Raw genomic sequence first — 21,486 nt, forward strand, 5'->3', positions numbered from 1 at the left:
CTCGTCCTGGTTCAGCAACCGCCGACCCTCCTGTTAAAGATACTTCCCCTAGTAATCCTCCAGAAAACCCAAGTAATGTTGCCGATAACTTACATAATCTTGAAATGCTTTCTCAGTACACACGGCCAGGAGTTGCAATTTCTGTTGCCCAGCAGGAAGCTTTGTATCGAGAATATCTCCAGGCTCAACTGCAGCAATCACTCATTGATCAAAGGGCACATAGTCCCTCAGGCAGTGGTGAAGTGAACCAAGTACCAGTCGACGTACAAAATGTCGCACTCCCACCACCTCAACCACCTATGCAACCTCCCCGGCCACCGACACCCGTTATGGCACCAACGAACTCCATCTTTGTACCTAATTTTTCAACAAACCCACAAGTAAATCAGTTCTTGGGTCCGAAAAGCTCCAGTGTGCCTAGCCAATTACATATGTCAGTGCCTCATGTTCAACAACAACAGAATCTAACTCAAAGTAACATTCCACACCAAACACAAGTCCCTATTGCCAATTCCCCGCATAAGGTCCCTCCACCTCTAAACCCACTCGTGAAACCGCCTCCCGTGTTCCCATCTCAACGTCTATTTATTCCTCAACCTCCCGTGATTCCGTCGCCCCCTCCGGCGAGCACAGCAACATACTTACCCGTCCCCAACATTCCACAACAAAACATTGTCCATTCACCTCAAGCCCGCCTGTTACCATGCCCTACCGCACCCAAACTTCCCCTTAACCGTAACCCCGATTTAAATTTGTGGCGTTTCCCTCAGAATATTCTCCCAAACGTAAACCAGGCGAAAAATAATGCAACCGTCTATAACAACGTTCAATCTAACTTACCCCCAAGCACAGCTAACCCCACCATCAGCCATCCCATCTTGCAAATGAGTGCACAACATAATCCAAAAAGCAACTACGCAGCTAACTGTAGCATCCCCGTTAACCCCTTTAGTACAACTACTAACATCGCGCCACCTTTCGTCACGCCGGTTATACATCCAACATACGGGCATACTGCTCCGATGTCATTGTGTTGGGGTGGCCCATCGCATCCCACGCCTCCAGCGCCAGCATCTGAAAATGCAAGCTTGATTAAGGCATTCACTGACGCCTTATCTAGCAAGAGGAATGACCCACTACCCGAATGGAAGTTGTCACAATACAGCGGGGATCCCCTTCAGTGGCACGATTGGTATGGTCAATTTAAAAGCGCAATTGACTCAGTTGACATACCTTAAGACCCTCGTAACAGGTAAAGCTAAAACAGCTATAGCTGAGTTCGCCTACTGCGGCGCAATGTACAAAGACGCACTGAGGACCTTAGAACGTAAATTTGGCCAACCACAGGCGGTTGTAAGTGCACATTTGGACAAACTCAACAGCTTTCCACCACTGAAGATGCATAATAGCGATAACATCATTAACTACTCGGGGTGCATTTCAAGTCTTGTCGGGGTATTTAAATCGCTGTCATATGATTCGGATTTAAAGAGTGCTGCGCTTCTCAACACTGCCGTACAGAAGCTACCACCCAACATGAAGGAGTCATGGTCACTCTTCACGGTCAAAACGCATTGGGTGAAACCTAACTTTCTCGATTTCAACGATTGGTTGAAAGAGAAGGCCGAAACGCACGATTTAATGAAGAATACCGCAACTAAAGCAAGGACTGAGGATACCAACAACTCAGTAACAAGATCAAAAGTTGCTTCAAAGGCATTTGCTAAAAATACGCAACAGAAGAGTAACCCTAAGCCGCAACAGAGATCTCCGTCAACATCAATCTCTAGTTGCATTGTATGCAAAGGCAGCCACCGGTTGTGGGAATGCCGTGTCTTTAAGGAAAAGACCCCCACACAGAGAGCCAAGGTCGTGGCTGAGGCAAAGCTCTGTTTCTCTTGTTTGCGTGATAAACACATGTTTAGGCAATGCCCAAGTCCACGTAAATGTAGGAAAGATGGTTGCAACAGCTCCCATAACACCTTACTTCATGGAGCTGAAAGGGTTTTTCCAGCTAAACCCTCAACAAACAACAACATCGATACTTCGAGGTCGAACGCAGGTACAAGTAGGCCATCTACTGGTCAACAGCAACCAAGCAAAACAACCACTTTGTCTTCCGTGCCGGATGTCAAAGGCCTCCTTCAGGTCACGGAACTGAAAGTTATTAATCCTTGTGGTACTAGTACTACGGCGTTGGTTTTATGCGATACCGCTTGCAGTAACTCTTGAATGTCCGATAGTCTCGCAGCTATACTCGGTTTGCAGGGTACCGCATTAAAACTGACCGTCAAGGGTATAAACACGGAAGAACTCCTCATAGACACAAAGGTGGTTCAATTGACTGTGACACCTCATAAAGACCAAGACTTCGAAGCATTCACTGTGCGTCCCTACGTGAGGGAAACATTAAACGTAGGTTCCGACATCATTGACGTCAAGTCCATGCAAGAAACTTACCCACATTTGGCAGTTCTAGATCCAGTAAGATATAGCTATGGAGAAATTGAGATGATACTTGGACAGGATGTCTACCATGCCATCCGCCCGTTAGAGTATTTTTCAGCCGACGAAAAATGCTCACCGTTCGCCGTCCGCTTACCCATAGGTTGGGTTTTAAGTGGCCCACTCCCGTCAAGTTCAAGTTTAGTCTCGGTGTGTTTCAAAGCCAGTATTGAACAGGATTTTGAATTAGCTTGTCAGGTTAAATCTTGGTATGATATGAAATCGTACGGCGCGTTCAAGCAAGTTGACCCACGATCCGCAGCGGATGCTCGCGCGCAGGAAATACTTGAAACAACAACCTTCCATAACGGCCAAAGATACGATGTCGGTATGTTTTGGGCTGATGACAACATCCAACTCCCGAATAACTACTTTTCATCACTGGTACAACTCAAGTCTCTCGAAAAGCGGCTCTCGAGAGATACATCATTGAAAGAAAATTATGCTAGTACCATCCGTGAAGACTTGGAAAAAGGTTACTTGATTACAGTCCCTGATTCTCACAAGGTTGAGCAGCGGTCGAATAAAGAGTGGTACCTACCACATCATCCCGTAATCAATCCGAACAAACCGGGGAAAGTGCGTAGGGTATTAAATGGTGCAGCAAAGTTCCACGGTTCTTCTTTGAATAAATCTTTGCTCACTGGCCCCGACCTGCTCCAAAACCTAATCCACGTACTACTTAGGTTCCGTCAACATCAATTCGCCGTGTCCACAGATATTGAGGTTATGTTCCTCCAAGTGGGTGTCCCTGACTGTGACCAACCATCACTGCGTTTTTTGTGGCGGGAGGACCCCACAACAAATGTTGTAGTGTATCAATACACGCGCCATATATTCGGGGCTAAAGACTCGCCCACATGCGCTAACTATGCACTGCAACGCACGGCCCGAGACAATTTTATTCAGTACCCGGAAGCAACCAAAGCCGTCCTAGAAAACTTCTACATGGACGATTACTTGGATTCGGTGGAGTCACCTGAGAGGGCTCTCAAAAGATCGAAGGAGTTGGTGCAACTTCTCCATCTAGGTGGGTTCAAGCTTACTAAGTTTGTAAGCAATGTACCAAATCTGGCTGATCGAATTGATGGGTCAACTCAGTCTACCGAACCAAAAGTAATTGCCTCATCTAAGGAGGATTCTTCGCACGTGCTTGGGTTGAAATGGGATCACAACAATGATACTCTAGTTGGAGTCGGGGTACCTCCAGTACTGTAACTAAGTCTTTAACACAACGCTTGGTATTGAGCCTAGTGTCTAAGGTGTTTGATCCCATCGGCCTAGTGGCACCATTTACTGTTGGTGCCCGATTGTTACTAAAGGACATCTGGCGTGTCAGCGGGCAGCACTGGGATGAAGAATTACCAAAAGACACTGTTGAAAGGTTCCTCGAATGGAGTGTAGAACTACCCAAGCTTGCAGAAATCACTATACCAAGGAGCTACTTTTCGGGAAACTTTAAACACCTGGAACTACACATGTTTGGCGATAGTTCCCAAGAGGTCTTCAGCGCTGTTGCATTCCTCCGAGCTCAAGTAATCACTTCTAGTGGGCCAAAAACAGAGCTTGCATTTGTCCTGGGTAAAGCTCGCGTAGCACCTATGAAGGTGATGACAATTCCAAAGCTAGAGCTGCAAGCTGCTTTACTGGCCACTCGGTTGAAACAAGATATCTGTCGAGCCCTTACTGTGCATGTCAACAAAGTTTATATGTGGACTGACAGCACTACTGTCTTGCAGTGGCTCAACTCCACAAGCAAGCAACCAATATTTGTTGCAAACCGCGTATGCGAGATTTTAGAACACACTAGCGTTGACGAATGGAACCACGTCGCCTCAAGCGATAATCCAGCAGATGCCGGTACTCGTGGTATGTCCGCTGAGGTTTTGCAATCAAGTAGCTGGGTGAGGGGTCCAGATTTCTTACGAACCAAGGAATTCCCGTTCAAACCAAGCATCGAAGAAGTTAAAAACATCAAACTTGGTATAGTAACTAAGGAAACTGACGAAACCAATACATCATTGGCCGCATCCGTATCCAAGTCAACTAAGGAACCACCCCCGCATTTAATTCCCTTTGATAAGTACAGTTCTTATCAGAAGTTGCTTCGAATAACAGCATACATACTCCGGCTGTTACCCTCACACGAATGTTACCGTAATGCCGATAGTAGCATCATAGATCCCACTGAGCTTGACGAAGCCGAGCGTCATCTTCGGTATCTCGTTCAAGGAGAATCTTTTACTTCCGAAAGGAAAGATCTCCTGGAAAACAAACACGTTAAACGGAGTAGCCGTATTGCCCCGTTTTCACCCTTCGTCGGACCAAATGGTCTAATTCGTTCGGCTGGCCGCATCAAACGGTTGGTTGAAGTTGATTTTGATGTAAAACACCCTATCGTTCTCGACGCGCGCCATTTCTATGTAAAGTTGTTCCTTAGGCACACCCACGTTAAACATCATCATCGAGGTATTGACTACCTGCGGGCTAAAGTACAAGAACGTTATACCATCCTTAAATTACGTTCCTCACTACGTTCCATTAAATCTAACTGCCTTACGTGCAGAAAATTTCAAGCTGCCACTATCCAACCAATCATGGCTGACCTCCCAGTAGAAAGACTCGCATACCAGTCTCCGCCCTTCGCGAACACTGGGGTCGACTACTTCGGCCCGTTTTACGTTACTGTGCGTAGGACAACCGAGAAGAGGTGGGGTTTCCTCTTCACATGCTTAACCACTCGTGCCGTTCATGTTGAAATTGTTCTGTCCATGGACGCCAGTTCGTGTGTAATGGGAGTGGAGCGTTTCGTCTCACGTCGAGGTACACCGGCCATTATTTGGTCAGACAATGGCACTAACTTTGTTGGCGCGGAAAAAGAGCTACGCGAGAATATCGAGAAGTGGAACACCATCAACATCGCCGTGGAACTTGCCCACAAAGGCATTAAGTGGAGGTTCAACATGCCCAGTGCGCCACACCAAGTTGGCATCTGGGAGAGGCTAGCGCGTAGTTTCAAGCGCGTACTTTACACAATCCTTGGAACACGTCGCCTCACAGATGAAGTTTTAAGTACCACCTTTTGTCTAGCCGAACATGCCCTTAATTCACGCTCGTTAACGCCCGTAAGCGCCGACCCGTCCAACCTAGGCGCATTAACACGTAATCACTTTCTCCTCGGTAACCAAGCACGTAGTCTCCCTTCCATCATTGGCGTAGACAAGTTTGATCACCGTAAACGTTACGCCCGCGCGCAGTCATACGCTAACGCTATTTGGTCTCGTTGGATCAAGGAATACGTTCCGGCGCTGAACCGACGTTCCAAGTGGCAGATGCCTGCCGACCATCACCTTAAGACCGGTGATTTGGTTTGGGTAGTTGAAGAAACCAACCCGAGGGGTTACTACCCCACTGCTCGGATCACTGAACTCCGTTACGGTTCCGACCGCGTCGCACGCTCCGCCGTATTGCGCACGTCCTCTGGATCGCTCGTTCTCCCGCTTGTAAAATTAGTACCCGTTCTCCCAGCATCTTCTTCTGGGCCGGAGGATGTTAGTAACTAAATAGATTTAAAGCGTGTAATATATATCAAAATGCGTCATTTTATTAGCCAATCAGAATCGAGTATTTAAATACGCATAGAAATCGTTCCAATTTACGTACAAAGCTCGGAAAAAGTGCAAATAACATAATTTCGTTAAACCTAATAAATAAACCTATCAAGTAAGAATCGTTTGAACTTAATAGTTTTCGGTTTTTTGCACGGTTTCGAATAGAATGGTGACCGGCGTTGATCACAATTATCAAAAACAGACTGATACCAGTTAAATGAGCAAAAAGACTTTGCCGTCTAAACTCTCACTTGTTGCTATTATCGTACCAATGTTATTACGTTGCTATGTACGTACGATACTTAAACGTGGCTGTGTTCGCCAATACTTAAACGTTACTTCATGATGATTTATAGTCGATTTTGATTGTTTGCTACATAATACGAAAAGATTGAATTGAAACTCCAAAACGGTAGACTGTTTTACTTCTCAGCTACACATTAGATATTTTGGAAATCGTTGTTGTTTTCGCCGTTCTTTTCACGTATCAAAACGCTTTCGTCCATAGTTTGCAAGTACGAAATCATCATTTGGGTCTTTAAATGAAATTTTTTGGATAAGATTTTTGGGATCTTTTCCGTTTTTACCCCCCCCCCCCCCCAATTACATTGCTATTACATAGTAAATCACGAATCTATTCTGTGTCTTGTGACCGCCACTTACAAATTATCTGTTGTTATACAGTACGTTACTATGTAAAAACAATGCACATGCGCTTGTGGGTCATAAAACATATATTCCCACTAAGGTGGGGGGGGGGGGGGGCACAATAGGAAAAGATCCGATTTTTAGGGTCTTTCCCATTATAGCCCCTCCCCAAATTAGGTACTGTATTTTGGGATAATGCTTTTCGTTGCATCTAGTTATTAACTGATTGAATAAAGACCGGCAGGCAGTCTAAGCCAAACATCTGTAAGGCCACTGACACCCGTCAACAAATGTAAACGTTCAAATCGCGAAATTGGATAAGCTGCGTTTTTGAAGAGAATTTCCTGTAACAATTGCTTTTCCCTTTTTTGTAAATTTTAGACAAGTCGACTAAAAGTTGACAGAATTTTAATTGGCATAATAGACAGACTTCTATACAAATTTTCGGGCCTTTCCCATTATAGCCCCTCCCCATGAAAATATAGCCCCCCTTATGGTATAATTACCATGATGGGGGGGCTATAGGTTATCTGACCACTAAGCTGGGGACGCTAAAATGTGAAGACCCAATTTTTGGATATATTCTGTCCAAAGCTTAGTGGGCACATAACTTTTACACCCTCCCCCTAGGGGCACCTGGTTTTTCATATAGCAACGCGATATATAAAAATACTGAAAATTATATTTGCGGGCAAAAAAAAACACAGGGTGGGGTCAGAATTAAAAATCCTGCCCAGTTTTCTTAAAGCCCTCCAAATACAGTTCGTGTGTTGTTATATAGCACATAACTATGTAAAAATTAGCAAGTTAGCACGTGCCGTGGGGGACCGTAAAAATTAGATTCCCACTCTGTTGGAGGGTGCAACAGTATATGTCCCAGAACAGATTCAAATTTCTATCATATATTTAATTCTGTTTCAAAAATATGCCAGTCCTAAAAAAACACTAAAACAACCCGTTGAGGCCCATTGAGCTACTTCTTGACATATGCCATCAAAAAAGCATGCTCAAAACTCACCAGTTCGAACAACATCACCTGGCCTCGGCTCTCAAAGTAATGCTGTAAATTTACTTAAGACATTAAAAACACAAAAAATTTATTTTCCCGTTTCCCTACATTGAATTGTTTTTCGCACGCAAGTTTTTCGCACGCATACCGAAAATAGATTTTTTTTCGAAACTTTCGGGTTGATTTTTTTTCTATCCATAGTTAAAACACAAATTTCAATTTACCGTGAGATGCAAATTCTTCTTATCTACTATTAAAATCAGCTGAATACAAGAACCAACGTTGTTTTGTTAGCCTTAGGATTAAAATCACCTTAGGAATGCTTTACATACCGCTTACATTCAGATTGCAAGATATTGGCCTTTGCTAATTTATCTACATTTGTTGTACTGTACATAGAACTGTTGATTACGTAGAGTAGTGAAACAAGAAATCAGCAATGTCCTCTTGCACTTAATTTTTATGAGTTTACAAATGGGTTAATTTCTTTATATCGTTAAATCGTAAAAAGCACATCAGCAGTGCTATATATGCCGCATTCTTTCAGGGAGCAGGAAATTGGCTTTTGCTAAATTATCTATATTTTTTGTACTGTAGATAGAAATATCGATCAAGTAAAGTACTGAAACCAGCAATCTGTAATGTTCTCTGGCATTCTTTATTTATGAGTTTAAATCTTGGTTAACAATTAAAATTGGCTGACAACAAGACCCAATCTTGTTCTGCTAGCCTACACTTTGGATTAAAATCATATTAGCAGTGCTTGATATGCCGCATACTTTTAGAATCCAAGAAATTGGATTTTGCTAATTTACCTATATTGCCTGTACAAAGAACTGTTGATCACGTAGAGTAGTGAACAAAGCAACTTGCAATGTCCAATTGCATTCCTTATCTATAATATTAAAAATTGGTTACCTATTAAAATTGGCTGACTACAAGACAAAACGTTGTTTTGTTAGCCTATGTTTAGGATTAAAATCAAATTAGCAGTGTTTTATACGCCACATACTTTCAGAGCGGAAGAAAATGAATTTCATTAATATGTCTACATTTGTTGTACTGTACATAGAACTATTGATTACTTAGAGTAGTGAAAAAACAATTTGCACTGTCCGCTTGCATTGATTGCTTAAGAGCTTATAAATGGGTTAACTATTAAAATTAGCTGACAACAAGACCCAACGTTGTTTTGTTAGCCTATTTTCTGGATTAAAATCACATTGCAATTCTTTATATGCCGCACACTATTAGAGTGCAAGAAATTGGATTCTGCTAGTTTAACCACATTTGTTGTACTGTACATAAAACTGTTGATCACGTAGAGTAGTTGAACAACCAATTGAAAATGTCCACTTGTATTCAATATTTATGGCTTTAAAATTGGGTAAACTACTATAATTGGCTGACAACAATACACAATGTTGTTTTGTTTGCCTATGTATTTGGTTAAAATCACATGAGCAGTGCTTTATTTGCTGCATACGTTAAGAGTGGAAGATAATGGTTTTTGCTAATTTATCTACTTGTGTTGTACTGTACATAGAACTGTTGACCACAAAGAGTGGTGAAACAAGCCATCTGCAATGTGCTTTTGCTTTCATTATTTTTGAGTTTAAAAATGGGTTAATTTCCTCAAATTACCTGGTAAAGAAGTTATTCTCTTGAGATTTGGAAAAAAAACTATTCATCAAACTATATATCGAGATACCGTTTTCAAGATAACTTGAAGTTGGTAAATTTTTTTTGTTGTTTTCTGTTGTTAGCTAGATTTTAAGAATTATTTTAATTGTGACTCTTGTAAAAACTCCATATAAATGTAAACTTTTGAAAAAGGTTTTGTTTGTTCTCAAAAAGTTTCAACTTCGTAAATTTTCCAGTTTTCGTATTTTTCTAGCAGAAAGTTTTTTATTGTTCTTTCTGAGACACTTGAGATGTTTTTATCTTTGAAAAAGTTTTTCTTATAAGAGTGCCCGATTTTTTGTTGTTTTTTTTTTAAAGTTGATTTTTAGTTTTCTTTACTTGTTATTGCCATTTTGAAAAGGCCAGGATCCAACTTTTTGCAAAATTCACGACTTCCACAAGTGTTTTAGGAAAAAAAATTTGTGAAAAAAATTAACAAACACAAGAAAACGAAGATAGAAAGGAGAAGGACGGAGTTTTTTATTATTCATTTCGTGATGCTTATAATTATTAATAATTTTTCCTTCTATTCTTTTTTTCTCAAAAAACTTGTTTATATTTATATCTTGCAACTTTTTTAATGTTTCTCCAAGTTTACAGGAGTTAAGCCTTGATTTTAATACGTTCTTAAAAATATTTTTGGCAAATTTTCGATATAAAAATTCAAGCTATGAGTTTGGAAAAATTTTTTGCAAATAAAAAGGAGTTGAAATTTAGATGCATCTTAATGGCAAAGTTGTAAAATTGTTGCGCAAATTAACGTGAGAAATTTCAAAAGTTTTCAATTAATGTCAAAATGCAAAAACTACTTGCAAAAATTAGCAAGTGTGCTACATTATTTTACAAAGTTTGAAAACCAATTCAAAAATTTTTGCGAACTTCAGCTTATTTTCAACTTGGGTTGTGTAGATACTCATATATCCGCACAGCATAATACATTGCAAATGATGATAGAAACTGTTATTTGCTATTTTGCCAAAAGAATTTTGGCTACGCCCAACTGACGCGACCATATCTCTAACATAGATAGCAGCTGGAGACCGCCTTTCCGAACTGTCACCTACCTATTGTTATGTTGGATAGACTTTTCTCTATACAACTCTGACCTTCAGACTGCTGCTGACCTCTCGCATTTGTCAACAAGCTAACAGACGCCGAAAAACGTGTGTGGAAATTGATTGGATCGTTAGGTTATGTATTAGGCTGAGGATAAATTCAATGTTCTTTCAAACACTATTTAATAATTCCCTTCTGTCGTCCTTAAAATGGCGATGAAAGAAGACTCGGACGCAACAAGACACCCTGCACGTAGGATGCCTAAGTTTATCACAACCTACAGCAAAGAGACATAGCACAGAACATTTTGTTGGGATGCACTTTGTGGACTCCTGGGGGAAGAGCTGAGAACGAGCAAAAAAGCAAAGAGAAAAAAAAACAAAATGAACAGATGGAAAAAATTGACGGTAGAAATAGGAAATATGGGAAAAGAGACACTTAAATAGCAAAAAGAAAAGCAAACAGTCGAAAGCTAGGATCTCTTCTGCTTCGCCCCCCGTGCTTTTATGCACCCAAGTTACAATAGTCTATTTGAATTGTAGCACGCTGCTAGGCAAAAAAATAGCATGCGAGCCTTTGGGGCGTAAAAACTACTGACCACTAAGCAAGAGGGGACAGATCACATCCAAAAGCTGATAGTGAAACAGAAACTCATATCAGAATTACGAAACAGAGAAAAACAGAACAACCCAAACTACCACAATCGCGGAGAAAAAATCATCCACGGACATAAAACCGAATGCAAATTTCGGTAAGAATGAAACTTGCTAATAGTATGTGTAGCGGCTGCTCGCCTATCAAAGATAAGGAAAACTTTTCACCGCCCAGTTCGTTTCAGCGGTTTCAAATCTGTCCGGACATTAAGTTTTTGCAGTTAATTTTTGTGAACTGTATTATTAGCTATTCTGTAGTAGGTTACCGTTGCATTAGTTGCTGATCAATTACTCTCAAAAACTAATCGCTCAGCTTATTTGTTTAACAATTCGTTTCTCTCAGAATGCAAAATAATTCAAACCGAAACAATCAAATTTTGCGTGAGTTTTGAATAATAACTCAAGTTATAATTCAAAATATATTCCAAGATGTATAACTCTAGATAACTGTCCTAGAAACTGACTGGGCAATTTGTTTCTATAATCATTGGTTCAATAATTTCGAAGACCTCTTCCGATATTTGAGGTTAACAAATGTAACATTTTTTGCACTTTGTGCCTTTCATTACGATCAATTGCTCAAAAACTCAATGATTGAAACTATGCTAGGCTTCGATGAAGCCAGTAAAAAAGCTGACTTTATGCTTTGCATAAAATTTCTCCCACTTAAAAAATTGGTTTCTCAGTAGGAAATATTGAGAATAACATAGTTTATTCTCTTTTCACAAGTCAAAGTTAAGTTATAACTGCAAAACCACTACACTAATATGGTCTACAAAAACAAGACACGTTAACAAAAAATGTAACGCTTAAAGAATTGTGCTTTCATACGCCCTGTATGTCAGCTTAACAGAACAAAAAATACAAATTTCAGCTGATTTTTTGTAGTTTTTCAAGCTAGCTTGATCTTGCTAGTGGCGTTGTTTTTCTCGTCAAAATTGCTTCCCTGGTCCGACAGATAGTCTTGCCGACAGAATGTAAACAGTTTTCCAAAAAGTCACTTGTTAGGTGTAAAATTTAATGTCTTGGGAAGTTTGCTAATCATATAGAAATTTTGTCGAATAACCTGTATCAATAACAGTTTGATTCGGAATTCAATCGCAAAGAAACTGATGCAAAATTATTCAGTCGTAATTTTGTTTTGCTGGGTATTGAGATAGTTTGAGTTTGTTTTTCACTTCGCGTACAATTACGTACAATCAATAGTTACTAAATATAGAGTTAGCAAATCATCATCGCTTCGATAGAATGTAGCGTTAAATTTCGCTTGTCATGCCATTCTAACTTCACTGCTTGAAATGGCCTTGAAGCGCTATTCAATTTGGTTGTTGAGTTAGTAAGCTCAGCCACCAAGTAACTCAGAGCTAACAAAAGCAAGTATTACACTCTGATACTGAAGAAACAAAAGCACAGCTCAAAAAAAGCAAAACGGAAAAAAGAGTTGGACTAAGAATGCGCAGAATCTGATATAGAATAATAAGAGGAAACTGGCTCATCAAAACTTAGACAAATCAGCGGGATAGTACTTTTTTGTGAGCGGGTTATTTTTAAAATAACAGAGACGGTAGTAAACAAGGAAAACAAAAAACGGTTGAACAAGGGAACTAGCGTTCACACTAATTGAATACAACAACAAAACAAACCCGACTTAAACTTCAATGAAATCATATTACTCTTATAATAACAAAAATATTTTCCTTATGCACATCGAAGACGAATTGAATTTTCTCGGTTAAAACTACCACTTAATCAATTATCACTCAATCAACAAAAAGTAGACCTCAAATTCAATATAAATTGTAAGGACACTGAAAACAAGAAAAAAACGGTGAGTCACAAACAACACAACATTCTTTTTATTATGACTGGACAACATGTGAAAAAAAAGTGGCCGAAAAAATCAATGTATATCCCGTACCGAACTCCAAGTGTAAATGAGTACTGGGCAATTCTAAATGCAAATCTCCCATGTAATATATTTTGCTCGCTCTCTTGCTTGAAATTCGCTTCTTTCAAGCGCATATTAACGGCGCACAAGTGAAGCCTTCAGCAGTCCGGATGGCTTAGTTAGGAGGACAAACGTCTACAGAGCGAGAGAGCGTGGGTTCAATCTCCGTACTTAACTTTATTTTCACACTTTGCCCAAATCTGACCATTGTAAAATCAGACTGAACGCAAGTCTGGCAAGTCAAAAAGTGCCATTAATCAGTCTATGATTCAGTAATGATAAGGAATAGCATTTATACTGGCCCAGTACTGAAACGCATTTGGAGTTAGGTACGAGATAGAAAGGATACATTCAATTAATAGAAAGGATACATAGAAAGGATAATACAATAGAAAGGATACATACGAGATAGAAAGGATACGTTCAATCAAACTGTTGATACATTCAATTTTAACATAGTATCTTCAATAAATTACTCTGATATTAATAAATACAGCTGATAAGTTTCTAACTGGAATAACAAGCTACACAGTTTTAAAAACAAAAATAAACTAAATGAAATAAATAGATCAGTACAGCAAAAACTAAATTGTACCAATTCATTCAAAGCCCAGAAGTAAAAGACGATCAAGATAATGTTAAAGCGGATTGAGAGGACACTAGAGAAAAAGTTACCTAAGACCAAGCTTGAAGACAAGCCTAGAATTTAAATCAAATAACATTCCGGAAGAAAAAGATCGTCCTAAAATAACAATTATTAGAATTTTGTCATTTATATACTAGTACAGGGAACTTAAAGTTGTCATTCTATCTGAGAAATTAGTTGATCCCAGATTCCTGAGTACAAATAGTAATTTTAAGAAAATTCTAAAAATTAAATATTTTTGATAAAATTTTGTTTAGTTTTCGGCATGAAGAGACCTTTGTTTTATTTGATTTCTAGACAGTAAGCTGTAAATTAATATGAAATTTGATCTAGGACGGCATCGGAAAGTTGAAAAATGTCTAAACAAAAAGTGCGACTGTTTTATACGTCTTACCCTTTCAATAACAAAAATAGTGGAATTTATTATCAATCAAAAAGGTCTAATCAGACTGCTGGTCATATCATAGGTCTGTTCTCGCATATGAAGAGCAAAAAAATTTATCTAGAAAACTGCAAAATTAGTTTTAAATATGGCCTGGGAGTTCTGTACAAATTTTGATGGCAATCTATTTCGGAATAGAGGTTATTTTAGCGTCCAGCTCCACAACATGAGAACAACTGCTACAATAAGATACTAGTCACAACAGTATAGTAGCGCAAATTCATTTCAGCCATTTCACTGAGTCTCCTGTACAAATTTTAACGAAGTTTTTCATCTCATCAGCTGCTAATGAGGTTAGAAACGAAAAACCTACATTTTCTAAAGACCACAGATCGCATTTGCAAGGTCTCAAAAACATATACGTATTGGAACAAGAAAATTTACACGGTTAAAAAATAAATTTTCTTATACCACTTCTGCGTTATAATGATTAATCGTGCTTGGCGAAGAATATGGATAGTATGGATGATGGTTTATTTGGGGCTGCTGGCGGGCGAAACTTTTGGACAGTTAAGCTGGGCTAATGCATCGTGCCAGGGACTGGATGAATTGATGTTTGCAAACACCATGTACGAAAAGTAAGCAAAAGGTTTTCAAGTGTAATCATTTCGAGATGCTGATATAGTAATCAGTGAAAAAAGAGATTAGTCTTCAATCTAAGGGATTTTCAGGTCGAAAATGTGAGTTTAAAAATATCTGATCAGGAACGAAAACAGTTTTAACAGAGGTCGATCACTTTGGTAGATTGGTAGGATCATAATCATAGACGCAAAATGGTACGTCCTCTCAGAGATTAGTCTGATTATAAAATTGTAAAATAATTTCGAAGACCTCTTCCGATATTTGAGGTTAACAAATGTAACATTTTTTGCACTTTGTGCCTTTCATTACGATCAATTGCTCAAAAACTCAATGATTAAAACTATGCTAGGCTTCGATGAAGCCAGTAAAAAAGCTGACTTTATGCTTTGCATAAAATTTCTCCCACTTAAAAAATTGGTTTCTCAGTAGGAAATATTGAGAATAACATAGTTTATTCTCTTTTCACAAGTCAAAGTTAAGTTATAACTGCAAAACCACTACACTAATATGGTCTACAAAAACAAGACACGTTAACAAAAAATGTAACGCTTAATGAATTGTGCTTTCATACGCCCTGTATGTCAGCTTAACAGAACGAAAAATGCAAAGTTCAGCTGATTTTTTGTAGTTTTTCAAGCTAGCTTGATCTTGCTAGTGGCGTTGTTTTTCTCGTCAAAATTGCTTCCCTGGTCCGACAGATAGTCTTGCCGACAGAATGTAAACAGTTTTCCAAAAAGTCACTTGTTAGGTGTAAAATTTAATGTCTTGGGAAGTTTGCTAATCATATAGAAATTTTGTCGAATAACCTGTATCAATAACAGTTTGATTCGGAATTCAATCGCAAAGAAACTGATGCAAAATTATTCAGTCGTAATTTTGTTTTGCTGGGTATTGAGATAGTTTGAGTTTGTTTTTCACTTCGCGTACAATTACGTACAATCAATAGTTACTAAATATAGAGTTAGCAAATCATCATCGCTTCGATAGAATGTAGCGTTAAATTTCGCTTGTCATGCCATTCTAACTTCACTGCTTGAAATGGCCTTGAAGCGCTACTCAATTTGGTTGTTGAGTTAGTAAGCTCAGCCACCAAGTAACTGAGAGCTAACAAAAGCAAGTATTACACTCTGATACTGAAGAAACAAAAGCACAGCTCAAAAAAGCAAAACGGAAAAAAGAGTTGGACTAAGAATGCGCAGAATCTGATATAGAATAATAAGAGGAAACTGGCTCATCAAAACTTAGACAAATCAGCGGGATAGTACTTTTTTGTGAGCGGGGTATTTTTAAAATAACAGAGACGGTAGTAAACAAGGAAAACAAAAAACGGTTGAACAAGGGAACTAGCGTTCACACTAATTGAATACAACAACAAAACAAACCCGACTTAAACTTCAATGAAATCATATTACTCTTATAATAACAAAAACATTTTCCTTATGCACATCGAAGACGAATTGAATTTTCTCGGTTAAAACTACCACTTAATCAATTATCACTCAATCAACAAAAAGTAGACCTCAAATTCAAATTAATTGTAAGGACACTGAAAACAAGAAAAAAACGGTGAGTCACAAACAACACAACATTCTTTTTATTATGACTGGACAACATGTGAAAAAAAAGTGGCCGAAAAAATCAATGTATATCCCGTACCGAACTCCAAGTGTAAATGAGTACTGGGCAATTCTAAATGCAAATCTCCCATGTAATATATTTTGCTCGCTCTCTTGCTTGAAATTCGCTTCTTTCAAGCGCATATTAACGGCGCAAAAGTGAAGCCTTCAGCAGTCCGGATGGCTTAGTTAGGAGGACAAACGTCTACAGAGCGAGAGAGCGTGGGTTCAATCTCCGTACTTAACTTTATTTTCACACTTTGCCCAAATCTGACCATTGTAAAATCAGACTGAACGCAAGTCTGGCAAGTCAAAAAGTGCCATTAATCAGTCTATGATTCAGTAATGATGAGGAATTGCATTTATACTGGCCCAGTACTGAAACGCACTTGGAGTTATGTACGAGATAGAAAGGATACATTCAATTAATAGAAAGGATATATAGAAAGGATAATACAATAGAAAGGATACATACGAGATAGAAAGGATACATTCAATCAAACTGTTGATACATTCAATTTTAACATAGTATCTTCAATAAATTACTCTGATATTAACAAATACAGCTGATAAGTTTCTAACTGGAATAACAAGCTACACAGTTTTAAAAACAAAAATAAACCAAATGAAATAAATAGATCAGTACAGCAAAAACTAAATTGTACCAATTCATTCAAAGCCCAGAAGTAAAAGACGATCAAGATAATGTTATAGCGGATTGAGAGGACACTAGAGAAAAAGTTACCTAAAACCAAGCTTGAAGACAAGCCTAGAATTTAAATCAAATAACATTCCGGAAGAAAAAGATCGTCCTAAAATAACAATTATTAGAATTTTGTCATTTATATACTAGTACAGGGAACTTAAAGTTGTCATTCTATCTGAGAAATTAGTTGATCCCAGATTCCTGAGTACAAATAGTAATTTTAAGAAAATTCTAAAAATTAAATATTTTTGATAAAATTTTGTTTAGTTTTCGGCATGAAGAGACCTTTGTTTTATTTGATTTCTAGACAGTAAGCTGTAAATTAATATGAAATTTGATCTAGGACGGCATCGGAAAGTTGAAAAACGTCTAAACAAAAAGTGCGACTGTTTTATACGTCTTACCCTTTCAATAACAAAAATAGTGGAATTTATTATCAATCAAAAAGGTCTAATCAGACTGCTGGTCATATCATAGGTCTGTTCTCGCATATGAAGAGCAAAAAAATTTATCTAGAAAACTGCAAAATTAGTTTTAAATATGGCCTGGGAATTCTGTACAATTTTTGATGGCGATCTATTTCGGAATAGAGGTTATTTTAGCGTCCAGCTCCACAACATGAGAACAACTGCTACAATAAGATACTAGTCACAACAGTATAGTAGCGCAAATTCATTTCAGCCATTTCACTGAGTCTCCTGTACAAATTTTAACGAAGTTTTTCATCTCACCAGCTGCTAATGAGGTTAGAAACGAAAAGCCTACATTTTCTAAAGACCACAGATCGCATTTGCATGGTCTCAAAAACATATACGTATTGGAACAAGAAAATTTACACGGTTAAAAAATAAACTTTCTTATACCACTTCTGCGTTATAATGATTAATCGTGCATGGCGAAGAATATGGATAGTATGGATGATGGTTTATTTGGGGCTGCTGGCGGGCGAAACTTTTGGACAGTTAAGCTGGGCTAATGCATCGTGCCAGGGACTGGATGAATTGATGTTTGCAAACACCATGTATGAAAAGTAAGCAAAAGGTTTTCAAGTGTAATCATTTCGAGATGCTGATATAGTAATCAGTGAAAAAAGAGATTAGTCTTCAATCTAAGGGATTTTCAGGTCGAAAAGGTGAGTTTAAAAATATCTGATCAGGAACGAAAACAGTTTTAACAGAGGTCGATCACTTTGGTAGATTGGCCGGATCATAAGCTTACTTAAGTCTAATCATAGACGCAAAATGGTACGTTCTCAGAGATTAGTCTGATTATAAAATTGTAAGAGCACTTTGTTCCTTATTCTGAACGCTTACACGCACATTACCTGATCCAAATGGCAAATTCTGATCAGAGCCTACGAGCTGCTATTACAAGACAGTATTTATAATAAAAAAATTGGCAAATGCAAGACCCGTATATTATAAAACATCAACTTTTTTGTGTCATGTCAAATATTAACCTATAAAAATGAGATATCACACATCAATTAACAATATTTACAATTGCAATTAACACTAATGCAACTGGGGTCAAAAGAATCACTAAAAGCATACATTAAGCTGAATTATAGTGTATTGTCTGATCAGAAAAGAAAATTGTTAATTTCCTCTGAAACACATAAGAATAAAATGCAAATGGTAAAAGAGGCAATGTAAAGTTAAGAATATCACATTATGTACAATTAAAAAATCATTAAATTACTTAACTAAAAAATGAACTTACATAAGTAAAAAATGGCCTAAGCCTATTTCTCTTGGGTCTTCTTGTTCAATATTGACGCGAAGAAAAAGTTTAGTAGAAAAATGACATTTAAGTTCTCACAGCAAAAGTCTCTTAGCTCATCATTCATTTTTCTGTGCCCGTAGCGACACAAATCTAATCTCTTTAATCAAAAGCTTTTAAGAATGCAGCATTTAATCGGCTCTGCAAATGGCCTTTTTAGTGCAAGAAAGTTAGGGTAGGTGTTGCAGAGAAATCGCGGCCTTTTCAAAGAAACTCTTTTGGCTCATAAAATTGTTACTGCTGTGACTTACGGATTGATATCGGTGGCCTTTTTTGAGATGCAATATCTTTCCAGTAGATCTTCTTACCGCATGAATGCAAATAGAGTCACCGAGCTCTGTAAGTTGGCATCTAAAATTAAATTATTTTTTGTCAAAACGTTTTTTGACTTCTATTCCTTCAAACGTTGTTTTCATTGAATTCAACTACTTTTTTTTCTCAACTCAATATCATGGTTACCTTTTGATCACTAAATTCAACTTAATTGTTTGTTTTACTCAAGAATAAACGTCAATTAAGAAAAAACTATCAAAAATTTTATTCGAGAAAAACCATTTTACAGATTGAGTGCACAATTTAGTGCGTTTGTGAAAAAACATGAGTCAAGATACTTTACAATGACCCAATTGTTTCTCTGTGCTCACATGGACAGGAAATTAACAATTCCTTGTTTAACCATTATAAACCTTTCTTGGCATTAATATTCAAGCCATTTGTGGAGTTTATGGCAATATAAGAATCATATATGGAAATCTTGGCAACAATAGCAAGATCATATAAGAAACTTTTGTATTGCTGTATGGAACCCTATAGGATTCTTGGATATGATTCCCAAGAAAAGTCAACTCCAGGTACTTTATATATACTTTTGGATTTTATTTTTTTCATTTCATGACATCAGCTGAGAGACTGCAAAATTTTGCACCTCACAAATAGGCGTGCTATTTCTAAGCCTAATGATATAATATGTACCGGAATTAATGCTCAGAGAACAATAACGGAATCATTCAAAATTGTTTGCGTACTAAATTTCGACTTTTGCTTACTTAATTTGTCTTTAGTAGCCAGTAGCAACGTATTTTTGCATTACTTTTCAGTAGTTTCGCGATAAATTTCTATTGTTGTTTTCAAATATGTTTTAAGATGGAAGTTAGTCTGTTTTTCTGCAAACAAAATATGATCTTTTTTGTTGACATTCCGTCTAAGACTTTCATATTCAATTTCATCAAAAATTATTTCCTCGTAGAAACCAATGTTATCAATTCTACTTTCTTCACTGAAAAGATCCGCATTTTTATATTAAACAAAAACATATATTTTTATCACTTTCATTTATTTATTGACAATTGCTATGTGGAAATGAGAGTATTACAAATCAAGTTTGAAACATAATATTTCGATATAACTGCAGTGTTTTTAGCATTATGCGACCACTTTTGTGCTTTTTTGCCTATATTTAAATCTGAATGTGCTGAATCTTTGGAGTGTTTATAAATATTTTTCTGTCTATCGTCAGTCTATATGTTTAAAAATCGTCTGTCTTTAGATTATTTCAGAAGTGAAAAGTTTTTCGAGTTGTAGATGATTGTTCTCAATTGACCTTTTTGACTATTGGCATAGAATAATCTAAAATTTCTGTCATCAATTAAATAAAGCTCACATAAGCAAATGTGTCCATCAGCTCCATAGAAGTTTGCACAACAATTTCAAAGTAACATTTCAAGAAATTAGCGAATTTAGCCACTCATGAAAAGCGAGCAAACCTTTGAGACTTCATATGTCAGCCGATAATAGGGCAATCTTGCATGTAAGATGTTTGCGGAGAACCCAATGCGATGGGTGTTTTTGGCCTCTCTATCAAAGATTGGGAGCTCTTATTTTTTGTGTGAATTTTATCGGCCTTCTATCAATTGTGGGAAAAATTGGGAGAGAGAGAGAGAGAGAGAGAGAGAGAGAGAGAGAGAGAGCGCAGGAGAAGTGAGTCAAAGATTTTTCATTGAAGGTAGGCAGAGTGATGACTTTGTTGATTCGAACTGAACTGATAGTAATAAGATTGATAGGCTGTGAACCAAGATTCCGTTTCTTTAACTTTTGCATGGTCTTGGATATGTTTTGCCACTTCTCCGATTCCCATAAATCTCTGTAAGCTCCCAGTGAACTCGACAAGAAGACAAAGATAAGAATAAATTTTGCCACAATGCTTATTACATTATGATCAAATAAAAATATAATAAGGACAAATTAAATGAGTCATGGGACCCACTAAATTTCTGCCCTATTGGGTAGAATGATACAAAGTAATTAGTTTAATTAATATATTTGGCGTGATAGCCGAGAGGTAAGGTGTGTGCTTCACATGCCAATGATTGAGAGTTCCATCCCCTGCGTCCGTGAAGCTGTCTGTGCGAGGATGAGCTCTTACGTAACCATAGCGTCAGTTGACCATAGCCTGACCAATGTTGGCTGCAATGATGGTACCACAGAAAGTTGCAGATGCAAAAAAAGTGGCTATAATCACCGAAAAAGTGCAATTCTGCTCATAAAAATATCAGTCTGAAATGTGGGGAGTAATAAGAAAAAGGACAGCTGAGAACAGGCC

General features: G+C 37.8%; 1 protein-coding gene across 1 annotated transcript in view; it reads left to right on the forward strand.

Annotated features, from left to right (window-relative positions):
- The first annotated feature begins 17,892 nt into the window (after positions 1-17,892).
- The window catches only part of LOC142349136 (cysteine-rich venom protein-like), a 319,707-nt gene continuing 316,113 nt past the window's right edge, over positions 17,893-21,486 (forward strand). The window contains exon 1 of the mRNA XM_075400551.1: positions 17,893-18,135. Coding sequence (XP_075256666.1) covers positions 17,984-18,135 — 152 coding nt within the window. The 5' untranslated portion in view covers positions 17,893-17,983. The remainder of the gene's footprint in view (positions 18,136-21,486) is intronic.

This window comes from Convolutriloba macropyga, chromosome 11 (genome assembly GCF_964194025.1).
Source record: "Convolutriloba macropyga chromosome 11, txConMacr16.3, whole genome shotgun sequence".
Lineage (NCBI taxonomy): Eukaryota > Metazoa > Xenacoelomorpha > Acoela > Convolutidae > Convolutriloba > Convolutriloba macropyga.